At 50.5% G+C, this 15018-nt stretch overlaps 1 protein-coding gene across 1 annotated transcript in view; it reads left to right on the top strand.

Moving 5' to 3' along the window:
- Positions 1–15018, top strand: part of Eya2 (EYA transcriptional coactivator and phosphatase 2) — a 113408-nt gene that overhangs the window by 76094 nt on the left and 22296 nt on the right. Inside the window, exons 7-8 of the mRNA XM_042694520.1 lie at positions 1289–1431; positions 6861–6944. Of these exons, the coding sequence (XP_042550454.1) occupies positions 1289–1431; positions 6861–6944 (227 nt within the window). The remainder of the gene's footprint in view (positions 1–1288; positions 1432–6860; positions 6945–15018) is intronic.

Here is a 15018-nt window from a genome sequence, read left to right on the forward strand (position 1 = left end):
AGTCATCAAGCAATAGTTAAAAGGAAACTAAATACCAACATTAGAAAAGAATATAGGTTATAAGTTGGGCTCTCACACCTGTAATCCTACTTAGGAGGCTGAGTGAGATCTGAGGATTATGATTTGAAGCCAGCCAGGCAGGAAAGTCCATGAGACACATCTCCAGTTAATCACTGTGGCTCAAGTAGTAGAGCACTAGCCTTGAGCAAAAGGAGCTCAGGGACAGTGACCAGGCCCAGAGTTCAAGTCCCAGGACCAGGAAAGAAAGTAAGGATGGAAAGGAAGGAAAGAAGGAGGGAGAGAGGGAGGAAGGGATGGAGGGAGGGAGGAAGGTTGGGAAAGAAGGAAGGAAAAGAAAAGAGGTTACAAGCCAAAAACCTCATCTTACACTTGAAAAAAAAAAACTAGAAAAAGCCAGGCATTGGTAGCTTACATTTGTAATCCTAGCTACTCAGGAAGTTGAGATCCAAGCCTTGATGGAGAAGTTTGTAAGACTCTTATCTCCAGTTACTCAGCAAAAAGCCAGAATGGAGGTGTCGCCCAAGCGGTAGAGTGCTAGCCTCGACTGGAAAAGCTAAGGGAAAGCTCCCAGGCTGTGAGGTCAAGCCCTGGTACTGGTACCAAAAGAGAAAGAAGGGCAAATTAAACCCAAAGCAAACAGAATTTAAACCCAAAGCAAACAGAAGGGAGGCATAACAAAGGTCAGAATGGAAATCAATGAAATCTGAAGACAGAAACACAGAAGTAAATTGATGCAGAGGGAGCGGTGACACCCGGGCCCGTGCTGTGTGCCACCACGCGGCAGTCTGTCTCTGTCTCTGTCCAGGGGGAGTGGTGACACTTAGGCCCGTGCTGTGTGCCACCACGCGGCAGTCTCTGTCTCTGTCCAGGGGCTCTCACTCAGACTCCAGATATGAAGATCATTACATAAAGTTAATTAGAGCTCCCCAGAGACCCCTCCCTTGCTTCCTTCACTTCTGAGACCTTCAATACGTAGCAGCTCATTTGTGTAATGTGTGTAGGTGTGGTGAGATCTGGGATCCCCAGTGCCGCGGGACAGCGTCAGCATGCTGGCATGGTGAATATTTTATGGGTGGAGGGAAGATGGTGACTGTGGCAAATGGCATGTGAAGAACGATTTTAACCCTGTGACCTTTGCCCCCCGGGGCGGTATATGGGGTCTGCCTCTTTGGAGCTGGAGGCTGTTATTGGGGACCCCTGTGATATTTCCTGGGGAGAGACTCCCAGCCTGGCCTCTGATCCATCCCCATCCTCTTTCTTACTCCAGGTGAATTCAACACCCACCACGTACCTTCCACACCCCCAAAGGAGGGAGATCCTGACAGGCCACCTCGGGCCTCCGACGGGAAGCTCCGGGGCCGCTCCAAGAGGAGCAGTGACCCCTCCCCAGCGGGGGACAGTGAGATCGAGGTGAGGAAGGGCTGGCTGCAGGGTGAGCAGATGTCTGTGGCCAGGGATAAGTGAGCTCCCAGGGAGACAGGGAGAAAAGAGCTCAGCCTCATGGAACTATGCTGAGAGAGCAGGCTTGGGGAGGACGGCCTGCAGCTGGGAGGGACAGGATGGATGGGACACTGCCTCAGTGGCCTCAGAGTCCCTGGTGGGCCTGCTGGACCCTTCCCAAAGTCTACAGTAGGCAGGGGTCAGAGTTCATGTGTGTGTTACAGATGCCCAGGGGAATCCGATGCCCACGCTGCCCCTGCCCCTCCGCCCCAAGCCCCTGGGAAAGGCAAGGGGCAAGGCTCAGCTGGATTGGCTGGTGTGGTTCAAACCCCTGGTGCCGTGGCAGAGTCCTCAGAGTGCTTTGTGGACTACAGGTGCCCGCCCCCCCCCCCCCCCCACTCCTGGATCCTCTGAAGATGTGACAGGATGGAGGAGTAGAGGTGGGACTGGGGTGGCTTTCAAATGTATGCCTGCTAGACATGGTGGATCACGCTACTTGGGAAGACGAGATTAGTGGATTGTGGTTCAATGCTAGTCCAGGCAAAAATGGTTTGTGAGACTCCATCTCAATCAGTGGCAGGTACATAGTGACCACTTGTTGTCTTGGCTACAAGAGAAGTACAATGCCTAGGCTTAGTGACACGGGCCTGTCATCTCGGGTGACATAGGGAGGCACAGGAAGAAGGTTGCAGCCAGGCTGTCCTGATAACCAATGCAAATACAGGCCAGAAGCCTTCCTAGCAAGTGCAAGACCATGAGTTCAAATCCCAGCACCACGATTCCCCCCGCTCCCCTCCAAAATACTCAGGTACCTGGAAGCATCTCAGATGCCTTTTCAGCCTTTCTGTGTTCTGTGGTCTCGGGTTGGATCCTGACCCAGACACATGTCACCATCACCTTATCCTCAATCAGCACCCTAAATCCTCAGGCAGCACTCCAGATTCCTGGGGAGGAGGCAGGCGTCTATCCTTCACGTCTTCCTGTAGCCCAGGCAGAACGCAGCCAGCCTAGGCCTAGGCCCACACTTGCAACAACAAAGCAAATGAAGGGGAATGCACCAGATGCTGAGATCCCTGCAAAGTGGCCGCTGATGTGCAGCTAGCGTCACCGCGTGCTGGTCACCGCAGAAGGCATGACACGTTTTGAACAAACACCGTGTTCATTCCTGATGACTAGTGAACCCCCTGTGGGACACCAGCTGGGCCTCTACCGGGCAGTCCTCCTACCTCAGCCTCCCCGAGTGCCACTGTGTGTGCTGCCTTCACTTTTGTTTTTGCTTTTAATTTTTGTGTGTGTGCATCTGTGTGTCAGTACTGGGGCTTGAATTCGGGACCAGGATGCTGTCCCTGAACATTTTTACTCAAGACTGGCGCTCTGCCACTTTAGGCACACCTTAGCCACACTCCAACTTTTTGCTTATTAAAAATCTCACACGACTTTTCTTCCCCAGGCTGGCTTAGAACCCCAATCCTCAGCTCTCAGCCTTGTGAGTAGCTAGAATTACAGGTGTGAGCCGTCAGCACCTAGCTTCCCCCATTCTTAAGAACACATCCTCCAGTGAGGAGAGCCTGTTCAGTTCTGTCAGGGACTTTGGATCTTGGCCAAAGGCAGGAAGGAAATTGGCCAGCTGAAGTTGCCGAGCTCTAGAAAACACAAAGCTGCTCGAATATTAATGCCCCCCCCCCCAAAAAAAACCATTCAGTCACCTACCTTCACTCCTGCTCCTGGCCAGGGGTAGGAGAGGAGAGACATGTTTCCGTGCAACTGAGATGGAAAAGGGAGGGGGAGGGATGTGGAAGTCGGAGACCTTGGGGTGGTATTCTTCTGGAAACATCTGCTTCTGCTTCTCCATCCCAGAGTGAGTGCCACTGGGTGAGGACAGCCAAGAAATGTGAGCCTGGCTTCACCCTGGGCTTAATGTCAGCGAGGAGAGCTGGCCTGCATGGCACCATCTAAGAGTTTGGCACTTCTGTTCATGGGCGAAGCCCACAAGAGAGAAATAAAGTAGAAAGGAGGGAAATTCTGGGTGAGTGTGGGTTCAGTGCCTGCAGTGGTTTGATTTGAGCTGGCCTAAGTGAAAAAGCAGAACTATTTGAAGGCCCAGGGACAAGGGTACAGCAGAGAGTCAACGAGATACTAGAATGGGACAGAAATGCACATGTACCTTCCCTTCCCACAGGCCAGAGAAAGTTCTAGAGGCATGGTATCCCTGCACCAGTCCACTAGTGCCTAGCCAGCTTTCCTTTGAGCCACCTGGCCCTACCCCGCTGGACTGACAGGGGTCCTGAGAAGAGCTGGCCTCCTGCACACCCACTATTTGTTCCTGCCCTTCTGAGACCCCCGTCCCTCCATTCCTACAGCCACACAGCCCCCACCACCCTCAGAGACACTTCCTTTCTAGATCCCAGGTTTCAGTCTTCCCACGGCAATAAAGAAGGTCTGGACACACGTGTTCCCAAGTGTGGGGGCCTGGGGAGCAGAGTGAGGCAGGATGGCATTGGGAGCCACGCCCTGAGGGTATTTAGCTGGAAGCAGCGTGAGGCTGAGATCCAAGGATCCTGGTTTTAAGCCAGCCCAGGCAGAAGAGTCCAGGAGCCTTATCTTCAATTATCCACCAAAAAGCCAGAAGTAGAGCTATGGCCCAAGTGGTAGAGTGCTAGTCTTGAGCAAAAAAAAAAAAAATGCTTAAGGATTGTGTCCAGGCCCTGAGTTCAAGCCCCAGGACACACACACACACACAGCATCTATAGCTAAAATCTCTAAGTTTAATTGATTCAAGCCATCTAGCCCGATGCTTTAAGACCTAGTATATTGGAACCCCAGGAGGATTCTTCTAAGATAGTGGCTTTATAGAACTTAAAATAAGAAATATACTCAATATATGACCCACCCCACACATGCATTAGAAATATCACCAGACCAAAAAACTTCAGCTCTATTAATTGCTTCCCGAACCTCTGTACTAGAGAACCTAGGAGGTGAATTTGCCTTTTGTATTCTAGAAGCTTCTCTTTACTTCTAACAGCATAGCACATGCCATTGTATACATATAGCATGAGCCTCCAGAGAAATTTGAAAAGTGTCTATTCCAGGAGAGACTTTCCCTCTCAACACTGGCTAACAGAAGAAGGAGGAGGAGGAGGAGGAGGAGAAGGGGGAGGAGGAGGAGGAGGAAGAAGAAGAAAAAGAAGAGGAGGAGGAAGAGGAGGAGGAGGAAGAAGAGGAAGAGGAAGGAGAAGAGGAGGAGGAGAAGGAGGAGGAGGAGGAGGAGGAGGAGGAGGAGGAGGAGGAGGAGGAGGAGGAGGAAGAGGAGAGAAAGAAAGAAGAAGCGGTCTCCACCAAGAGTGGTGGCTCAAACTTGTAATCTCAGCTACTTAGGAGAAGATCAAGGGGTGAGGAGTGGTCACTTTTCAAGACCAGCCGGAACATAAAAGTTTTTGAGACTCCATTTCAACCAACGGTTGGGTGCAGTGGTATGCATGCGTCTATCATCACAGCAACAAGGAGAAGACATGCAAATTGGCTTGGCGTCCAGACTGGCCCGGGGAATAAGTGAGCTCCTCTTTCAAAAAATATCCAGGCAGCTGGGTGGCTCACACCTGTAATCCTAGCTACTCAGGAGGCTGAGATCTGAGGATTGTGGTTCAAAGCCAGCCTGGGCAAGAAAGTCTGTAAATCTCTTATCTCCAATTAAACACCAGAAAACCAGAAGTGGTGCTATGGCTAAAAGTGGTAGAGTTCTAGTGGGACCATGAGTTCAAGCCCCTTCACTGCAAAAAAAAAAAAAAAATCAACAACAAAAGGAGCTGGCAGAAAGGCTCGAGATTCCTCGGAAATGGAATCTGGACTCCAAGTGGAAAGACAAAGTCCTTAAAGGAAATCTACCAGGAGGGAGGGCCACAAAACACCACTGGACACCAGGAAACAGTGAAGGAATTCTTTGGGGGATCCAGAGGATGTTGTTTTCAAATTGGAATTCTGTATCCAGAGATCATAAAGAAAATCAAAATGGCAGTTATGCAAGAATTCAGGATGATTACTCCATGCACCATTCAGAAAAAGCAACACAAGATTTACTCAGGTAAGACAAGGAAGGAGACCAAGAAAGAGAGCGTCCTGGGGTCTGGAAGATAGTGCATCTGACCCAGAAATACACTGAAGGAAAGTCTCAGGATGCTATCTCTGCACAAACCCCATAATAGTCTGTCCGTGTGGGGGCAGTCCATCAATCCCCCAGCATACTCATCTTCCATACAGGGGGTGTGCCTAATTTAAGATGAGAAAGGGTGTGATAGCCAACAAGGAAAAAAAAACCCGACAAAAACAGAAAGTTAAACCAGACAGATATGATTTGTAGGTGAGTAAACGGAGATATGGCGTTATTTTAATCAGGATGGGTGCAGGAGGATGAAGGAAAGATGCTTGCAGGGAATCCATTCGACCTGTCATTCTTAAAGCAAATGTGAGATGGGGCATGGCGCACAGTGAAATCCCAGCCCACAGTGCACAGCAATCACCAGATGAGCACTTCATGCTGCTTACCAGCCTGTAAAATCAAGCCACAGAAGACTTCATTTCAGTTATAAAACCAAACATCCAAGCAAACATCCAAGAACCTATCTGGAAAATAACTAAAGCAAAAAGGAAGCAAGGGACCACAGCTTAAGTGGTAGAGAGCCTGCCTAGCAAACACAAGACATTTTGGTACCACCAAAAAAAAAAAAGGAAAGGAAAGAAAAAAATAGCTGGGTGTTGGTGGCTCACACCTGCAATCCTAGCTACTCAGGAGGCAGAGATGTGAGGATCACAATTCAAAGCCAGCCTGGGCAGGAAAATCCATGAGACTCTTATCTCCACCAGAAAATTGGAAGTGGTGCTGTAGCACAAAATGGTAGAACGCTAGCTAGTCTTGAGCAAGAGAACTCAGAGACAGTGCGCAGGCCCTGAGTTCGGGTCCCACGACTGCCAAAAAAAAGAATTGTGGAAGTGATGGACAGATTTGCTAAAAGTAGAAATGGCCAGAAATAGTTGGGCTTGTGGTGAGTAATGGACCGGCTTGGTAGTATTTCGCATTTTCGAGAGAGTTATGTGATTTTTCTTGTTGGTTTTGGCCTGACCGCCCCCTGGCTTTGAGTTTTTATGTGGAGGCTAGAACAGGCTGGCCGGCTCCTGGCAGGGTCGGGCTGCTTGGAGCCTCCCACACTTGGCCGTGAGAACTCATCTTGCAGAGGAGGCCGGAGGCCGCCTCCCGGGGTACCAGTGCGGGAACCGTGTGTTTTATCACTTAAAGATGATGTGTTTTAAGACCTGCCTTCCCGCGAGGAAATGAAGTTCTGCAGACGTGAAGTCAGATGGCGGCCTCTCTATTTATCTCCCTTGTCTTCCTCTCTCCGTCGCAGCGTGTGTTTGTGTGGGACTTGGACGAGACAATAATTATTTTTCACTCTTTACTCACGGGGACGTTTGCATCCAGATACGGGAAGGTAAGAAATCTATTTTGCTTCTCTCTTTTCTTTCTCTCCTCCCCCCCCCCCCCATGGGACTATCCATTCAATCTGTTTACCCTGGGAATTGTGGGGGCTGGTTAGGAGGCTGTTCCAGTCAGAGCTGCCGAGGGGTGAGAATGGCTTGGCCATGTGAAACTGTAATCACTTCCCCATCGACTGTCCGCCCCTCCCCGCCCCCCCCTGCAACCCAACAACCAACAACTACTTGACAGTGTGTAAGCAAATGAGGTTGCGTGCTTTTCTTCTTCCCTGCTCTCTATCTCTGTGTCCCCAGCAAATCCATTTTTCTGTATTTCTGAAACGGAGGGGGAGGCTTTAACAATAGCTTTGCAAACGTATCCTTAGGAGCCATCCAGTTAGAAAGAGAATTCTGAGCAAGCTGGGTGGGGTAGCATATACCTTTAATCCCAGCTAGCTGCGGGACAGAGCTTGAGAGTCTTGGGATTCTGATGCTGGCTGGGGCGTAAAGCTTGGACAAACTATCTGGAAACTAATCTAAAACAAAAGTTGGCAGACTGGTTCACATGGTAGAACACCCACCTAGCACCCACTGTCACACAGCTGTGAGTTCAAACCTTAGTATTCATAAAGAGAAAAAAAAAAAACAATTTTGGACAAATGTTATTGACTAGCTAATTGGTGATACACACAAGTCTTTGAAGCAAAAAAACAAGCCGATCTGTTCAAGCAAAACCTCATCATTCTTTGCATCAGTGCTGCAGATTTCCTGACAGAGCCCTTGAGGGGTACCAGCGTCTGCCATGCAGCTGTTGGGACGTGCAGGGGCTAAGGGAGGTGCCAGGAGACGTCTGTGGGCATCTTCCCAGAGGCACAGGGCTGAGGCGGCTTCCATGCGACTTGCCAGTGCCTGGAAAAGCAGAAAGCAGAAAGCAGATTTGACATCAGCTCATGGTTTTCCCAGCTGCTCCGTTTTTTTCTTTTTCTTTTTACTGGGGTTTTAACAAGTTGGCTGTGTGATTAGTGAGCTAGATTTATTGTCTGTCGTGGTGCAATGAGGCTCTGAAGCTGATGCTGAGGTGTTGGGGTGCAGGAATCTCACCGTACAGAAACGTCATTCGTGTGTCTGCCGGCGCCTGTGGGTGGTGGGTGGCGGGTGGGTGGGTTCCCGGGCTGGGTGTGGCTCAGGTGAGGGGTGACAGGAGCAGACCTCAGTGTGGGAGCGGGGTGTCACCTGGAGGAGCTGCAGGGCTGCATTGCCCTCTGTGTTCCACCGGCCCTGGTGTAGGCGCTCCTCCGAGCTTGTCCCTGTAGCGGGCCTTGGGAAATTCTACAGCTTCGGTGGACAGCACCAGCCTCCTTTTAATCCCCTGGGGGCCCTGGGTCTTTCCCATCTCAGCCCCCTCCTTAAGGGTGCCCCACCCACCATGCCCTGAGGGCCGTTGACTCAGGAACTGAGGCCAGTTTCTGAGAAGCCAGTGCTGTGGGCACCTAGAACAAGTCATACAGAATACTCCCCCGAGGTGTCCACCCAGGAAACTTCCCTGCAAAGGTCCTGCCGTCCAGGGCCAGGGGCTTCTTCTGGGGTGCGCCCCCCAGATATCAATATGTGGTCAATCTCTGATGCTAACTGTAAAGGTCTCTGAGTATGCAGGAATGGGTACATCAGAGGAGACAAGCAGAGCAGCACACTGGAAACCTTTGCTGGAATCTAGAATGTTCTAGAATGCCTTTTGCAACTTGAATGCTGTTTATCTTTTCCCTCTCTCTCCTTTTCCCTTTCCCTCTTTACTTTTGAGCTGAGGCCCCACTATGCTGCCCAGGCTGGGGTCCCCTCTATGTCGTGATCCAGTGATCTTCCTACCTCAGCCTCCCAAGTAGCTAGGACTACCGGCACACACCGGTATATGTGGGACAAGGCCCCAGTGCCCCAAGGCTGGCCAGCAGCAGCCTTGGAGCCCCAACTATTCTACCTGGACTGGGGGCAGTCAGCTTTTATCTTGATATCTTTGGTCTCTTTTTATTGGAACTGGCAAGTAGAAATACTCCTTTCTCACCTCAAAAAGAGCTGGAGTAGGGTTGGAAGATTCTAGAAGATTTCCCAAGAGCACATAAAGCAGATGAGCCAAGTCCTCTCATTCTCTCTTGGACAAGTCACTCCCTGTGAGCCTCCATTCTCTTTAGGTTCAATGGCCCCCTATGTCCTTCAGCTACGATCACCCAGAGGATCGACGGGCTGGCAGGCCCCTGAGGGTTGCCGACTCTCAACCCCTGCTGATTGCCCACACATGGGAACATGGCATGGTCAGGCTTCCTGATTTTTCGAGAAGAGCTGGAAATATAGATTGTTTTGGTCTGTGCAATCTCCTGGTTTTTAAATGTTGGCGACAAGTTCACATTTTTTCGGTACACACTGGAGGCCAAACAAAAATATCTGCAGGATGAATTTGGCCGCTGGCCACCAGTTCAGAATTTCTGGTTTGATTCTATTTTCCTTCCTGCCTTTAACAAATACTTGAGGGGCTGGGAAGGTGGCTCACTGGTAGAGTTCTTGCCTTGCATGCATGAGTCCCTGGGTTTGATTCTTCAGCACCACATAAGCAGAAAAAGCTGGAAGTAGCACTGTGGCTCAAGTGGTAGAGCGCTAGCCTTGAGCTGAATAGCTGAGGGACAGCTCCCAGGCCCAGAGCTCAGGCCCCACAACCAACAAGCAAACAAACAAACAAAAACCAAATATTTGACATCCAACAAGTGAGAGGCTGTGCCCTTCCCACCATGCCCAGACCACTGAACAAAACAGTAGAAAAGCCTGGCCTCCTGAGCCTCACCACATTAGGGACTGTCCTGATTGGTTCACTCAGTATTTATCAAGTAAAATTCTGTCCCCTTGTAGTGTGTTTGGTTGGGAAGAAAAGAAATGTTCACGGTCCCTGCCCTCATGGTGCTTACACTCTGTGAGAGAAACAGACCTAGACTTTCAATCATGGTATAAATGAAAAAAAAAAAAAAATGTGGAGAGGCAATTCAGATGGAAGAAAGTAGCTAGGAAAGGCCTGTCACAGGAAGACACAGTAAGAATGAGAACTGGAGCTGGGTCATGGGAAGACATTTTAGCTGCAAGGGAGTCTGGAAAAGGTGACCTTTATTTGGGGTTAGTCATGTGTCATTAAATGGTAAGGAGGGAGGAAGAATGGATAGTGGCAATTTCTAGCTCAAAAAATTCACAGTGAAAAAGAAAGCAAGAGAAAAGTAGCAGGCAGGTAAAATTAGCTGTGTTTGTGAGGTCTAGGGGTTATCTCGACACATGGGTGTGGAATTCCAAATTTGCAAGTCACAGAAGCTGAGAAAGAGCCTATAGGAACAGGGTTTGGAGCCCTGCAGATTGATGGAGTGGGGCATATATGTAGTTGCGATTTTTGTCATAGAACTCATGGCTATACCTTCTGGTCTACCTCTCTTTCTCATAGATAAAGACGTAGGAATTTTATTTATTTATAGATCTTATCAAGCAGGAGTCTCAGTTTGAAGCACAGAATGCAGAAGCTACCCAGGGAATTTAGCAGATCACAATATTTGAAAAACCTAGGGACATCTTGGATTCAGGTCTGCCTAGATCCCAGGATTTCAGGCAGTGTTCTCAGGCTCTCTGTACAGTGAGTGGTTCCTTTTTAGCCACCTGTGCTAAAGGGGGAATTTCTCAATCCAAATTCAAGCTCAACTCCTAGGCTTGAATCTCACTGCCTACATTGATTATATGTCATTTTGTAGGACAGCCTTTGTAGGTCTGATTGGCTAACCTAGATCCACAGCTCACTCCTGGTGTGGAAGGAGTTGCAGTTTCATCCCCTATCCCCACCCCAACCAAAGTGTCTGAGGGGAAGAGAGCTGGTTTCCCAGAGGAAGAACACTGAACAGGGAGCAGAAACCCAATCAATTATCATCCTGGCCAAGGGAGGATTTGCTGTTTACTTACAGAAAAAAGCCTGACTGAGCTAAAGTGATTAGGAAATGTTTCAAAATTGGGTGTTTGAGTTTATGATAGAAACAAAGGCTTTCTTCCTGGACCCTGTGGCGCACTTGCTGCTCCCAGCTGACCTAGCTCCACCTCCTGTCTCTCTCCTCTTCCCAAGCTGGAGATCAGAGCATCTTTGGGGTAGCTGGATCTCCCCACGTCTTGGGAAGGGCTGGAGCAGCCACGATTGCCCCTCCTTCCAGCTTCCTGCGTACTCCACTTCTCCCAGCTGGGCTTGGGAAAGGTGGTCAGGACTGCCCTGGAGCTGGGAAGATCAGTGCCTCTCCAGATCCTCCATCCTGAACCAGCTCACAGCCCCACGCCAGGACGGCTCTGGTGCCTCTGTTACTGAGATCATAAATGTAACCCTGGCCCCTGGAAGCCTCCAGTCCTCTCTCTCCACGTTCACCTGTTCCGGGTGTTTCCTACAAGTATTATGTCTATGCTGTAGGCTCTTTGCTTCCCTCCTTGTGGGGGTTCCAGGGTGCAGATACGCTCCATGCTGGGCCTGCCCCCCCCCCCCCCGCTTCTGCTCTACGAGAGACACCCCTGTCCTGAGAAAAACAGTAGCCCTGTGACTTCAGACCAGCTGGCCCCCACGGTCTAGCCTTCCTTGGGTCCTGCCAGCTGCCACCCACCTTGGCGCCCCCCAGAGGCCAGTGGGGCAGGGCTTGGCCAGAGCATGGCCATTCACCCTGCCACCCACGGTCACCGTGGCCCCTCTGGGCCCTCCCCTTACCCCCAGCCTCCGACCCCCTCCTCCGGATGCTGCCCTGTGACCCCCAGATCACACTCTGGAATCAGTATCAGCATCATGGGCTTCAGGCAAACCCTGCAGGCCACCGCAGAACGCCTTGTTTTCTGACCCAGCAGTTTAAAACTATTTGTAGGGTTCAAATGACATGTGCCGACTCTGGGACAGGGCAAGGGGGGAGGGGAGGAGGGGGGTGGAGACTCCATTCATTCATTGCAAGCACTCACATCCCAGCCTTCTCTTTCTCCCCCACCCTGCTCAGAGCTGGGGCCCTAAACCATAGCATCCCCCCCCCCAATCTCCCTGACATCTGGAGCTTTCCGTGCACACACAAGCCAGAGTGCTTAAGGACATCTGTTTATTTTATTTCTTTAATGAGAAAACCTCCCGATTTCTCCCAATTCAGCTGTGTTTATTTTTCTTCTTGGTCACATGAGCACCTTGGATCCTTGGGGGCCGGGCAGGGCCTGGCCAGGAAAGCCAGCACCGCCTAAGCAAAACACAGGCCCTGGAACTCCATAAAGCCAACTCTCCAAATAAATACCGCCTCATTCACTCGGCAGAGGCGGATTAAGTCAAGATGAATACAATTTGGAGGGGATTTAGTGGGGAAGTTGGAGATTTCTTTCTCCCACTGGGGGGTTAACATTCACATGGAAATCTTTCCCACCTCCCGCTTCTTGACACTAAATGACAGCTACTTGGTCCTTGTGCAGATAAAGCCAGGCAGAGAGGTGATGGGAGGCGAGGGAAGCGGGGACAGGGTCCCTGCTCACGCTTATTTTCTTTTTTAGCATGGCAAGGTGGGACTTTCCCTGGGCCCTTTGTAAGGGGTCAGTAAGAAAACCGCAAGTGGAGGAGGAGGAAGGTGGAAATGCTCCTGAGATGAGCAAGTGAGTGATATAGGGTCAGGGGTGCCAGGTGGCTCATCCCTGTAATCCTAGCTTCTTTGGAGGCTGAGATCTGAGGATCGCAGTTCAAAGCCAGCCCAAGCAGGAAAGCCTGAAGTTGTGGTGTGGCTCAAGGGGTAGAGCACCAACCTTGATTAAAGCCTTAGTACCAGTATCAAAAAAAAAAAAAAAAAGGTTATTTCCACCAGGAAAAGACCCAATGAGCAGGTTTGAAGGCTGCACTCTGGGCCAGGAACAGCCTTTTCTCACGAATCTTGTGCAGGGGCTGCAAGGTTGGAGCGGGAAAGAAACACCACCCCCACCCTGCCCCCTACTTTGCCACCCACAAGTTTCCCCAGTGCCAAATGCTTCCTGAGACTTCTGCCAACTTTGTCCCTGCTTCCCTCCCACCTTTCTCTACAGGAATGTCATCCCCACCCCCAAAACCTTCCACAAAGTGCCAGGCAGGCTGCAGGAGAACCCAGGGCACCCTGGAAACCGGAACAAGGGGAAGATTCCACTGACATTTAACTCGTGGGTTGAGGAGCCTCCCGGCCTCCCCCGCCCCCCCCCATGCCTGTCTGGATTTTTTTATGCTACTTAGCCCAACAATAGAGGTTTTGAGCTTGTACAAAACCTGCTGAGATTCCAGGGGCCTCTGGTGAGGAGGTGTCACCGCTGGATGACAGGCAGGTGGGGTTGCCTTTGACAAGGAAATGGACGTTCCCTCCCAGTCCCCCACCCTCCCTCAGTGAGTTCCTGAACTTTCAGCCCTGGCAGAAATTTCAGGCTGGCAGAAGTGGGGGAACGGGACCTCATTCTAAGGAGGAATGGGTAGTTTAAAGGTCCTGCTAGAGTTGGCTATTGCTGTGTTCAAGGATAAGTGAACTAGGGGGAAAAAAATCATAGGGTGGAATACTATTTGGCTGTAAAAAGGAATAGAATGATGCTTCTGACTACTGGGTGGATGAACCTAGAAAGTGTTTGGGAAGTGAAGGAAGCCAAACCCAGGTGTGCTGTGATCAGAAGAGGGGCTACCACAGAGCTAGGCTGCAGCTGGCATGATGGGACAGTGACTGTGGTATGAATATGCAATTGGCTGTGTGTGGTGACGGCAGTGAATGGTATGAGTATGGTAACGGATGGCATGGATAGGTTAATGATATGAATATGGTAATGTTGGTTAATGCAGTGTGAATGTGATCATGAATGTGGTATGAATATTGTAATGAACTTAGTGGAGAATGGGAGCCTCACAGGACTTACCCAGGGCTTAGTGGGTGCCCAGGAAACCTGTGGAGCTGAGGATACCCCTCGAGGCCCTTAGAAGAGTGTGACAAATTTGCGTATCAATAGCAACACGCTTAGACTTAATAGTTTCCACTTCGTTTATTTAAGCACTTCAAATACCATCCATACCAATAACTAACTCCAGGGAAGCTCACGCATCGTGTCACTTGGTCCAGAAGTCGAGGGGAGTCTGTCTAGGGTGTCCTGCGGGCTGCTCCGAGTCCCTCGAGGGAGAAGCGGCTGCCTTGTGCCCGGACAGCCCCAGTGGAGGGTCGGTCCGTTGTGGAGTCCCCTCTCTGGGGAAGGCCGTCTGGCTGGGTCTCTGCTGCCCTGGGTTTTCATATGTTTCAGGCTGGCCCTTCATTTCTGGCTATGTCTGACCACCGGGTTTTCTTGGTGACAGTGTGGCGTCTGATCAGGTCTGGTTCTGGGTGAGGGGATGAGGCAGAGCTGGCTTGCTCTGGCTGAGTGCGGTTCCGGGGGAGGGCTGGTTGCCTTGGGGATGGCTCTGCAGGCTCCCTGGGTGTGTTCTTATCTCCCCATTCCATAGTTCTAGCTCCTAACTTCTAACCCCTCATTTAACGTTTCATATTATTTCACAGCACATGTACATTCAATATATTCCTATTTAATAGCCTACATATCAATATGCAATAATACATTATGTGTACATAATAGCCCACTATGTCAATACACACTGTATGTCAGCATTTACTAGCACACTGTGCCAGTACATACTATGTCAGCATCTAATATCACACTGTGCAAGTACACACTGTTAATATTCAGTAACACACTATGTCAGTATTCAATCATATTCACTACAATGGGGACCTGTAGAAACAAGCCCTGCCCCCGCAGGGGGCCCCCCTCTCCTCCTCATCCTCCTCCTTCCTGGCCAGGCCACCCCAGCTTTCTCCGTGGCACTTCGTCTCAGTCTCCCACCTCAGGGCCTTATCACACTTGTTTCCCTGGGTCAGAAATCTGCTGTGGACACCTGAACGGTCCCTCCCTTCTACCACAAAGCCGCCCGCACTCCATCTTCCCACCAGGGGGTGGAGGCACACGGGGTGGGGGGGGTGCTCATATGCAGCCTGGAGGCTCTGATGCCTGTACCCTCAGGTGGGGTATCCACTTGTGCCCCCG

This window comes from Dipodomys spectabilis, unplaced genomic scaffold, assembly GCF_019054845.1.
Source record: "Dipodomys spectabilis isolate Male_0828 unplaced genomic scaffold, ASM1905484v1 ptg000175l, whole genome shotgun sequence".
Classification (NCBI taxonomy): Eukaryota; Metazoa; Chordata; class Mammalia; order Rodentia; family Heteromyidae; genus Dipodomys; species Dipodomys spectabilis.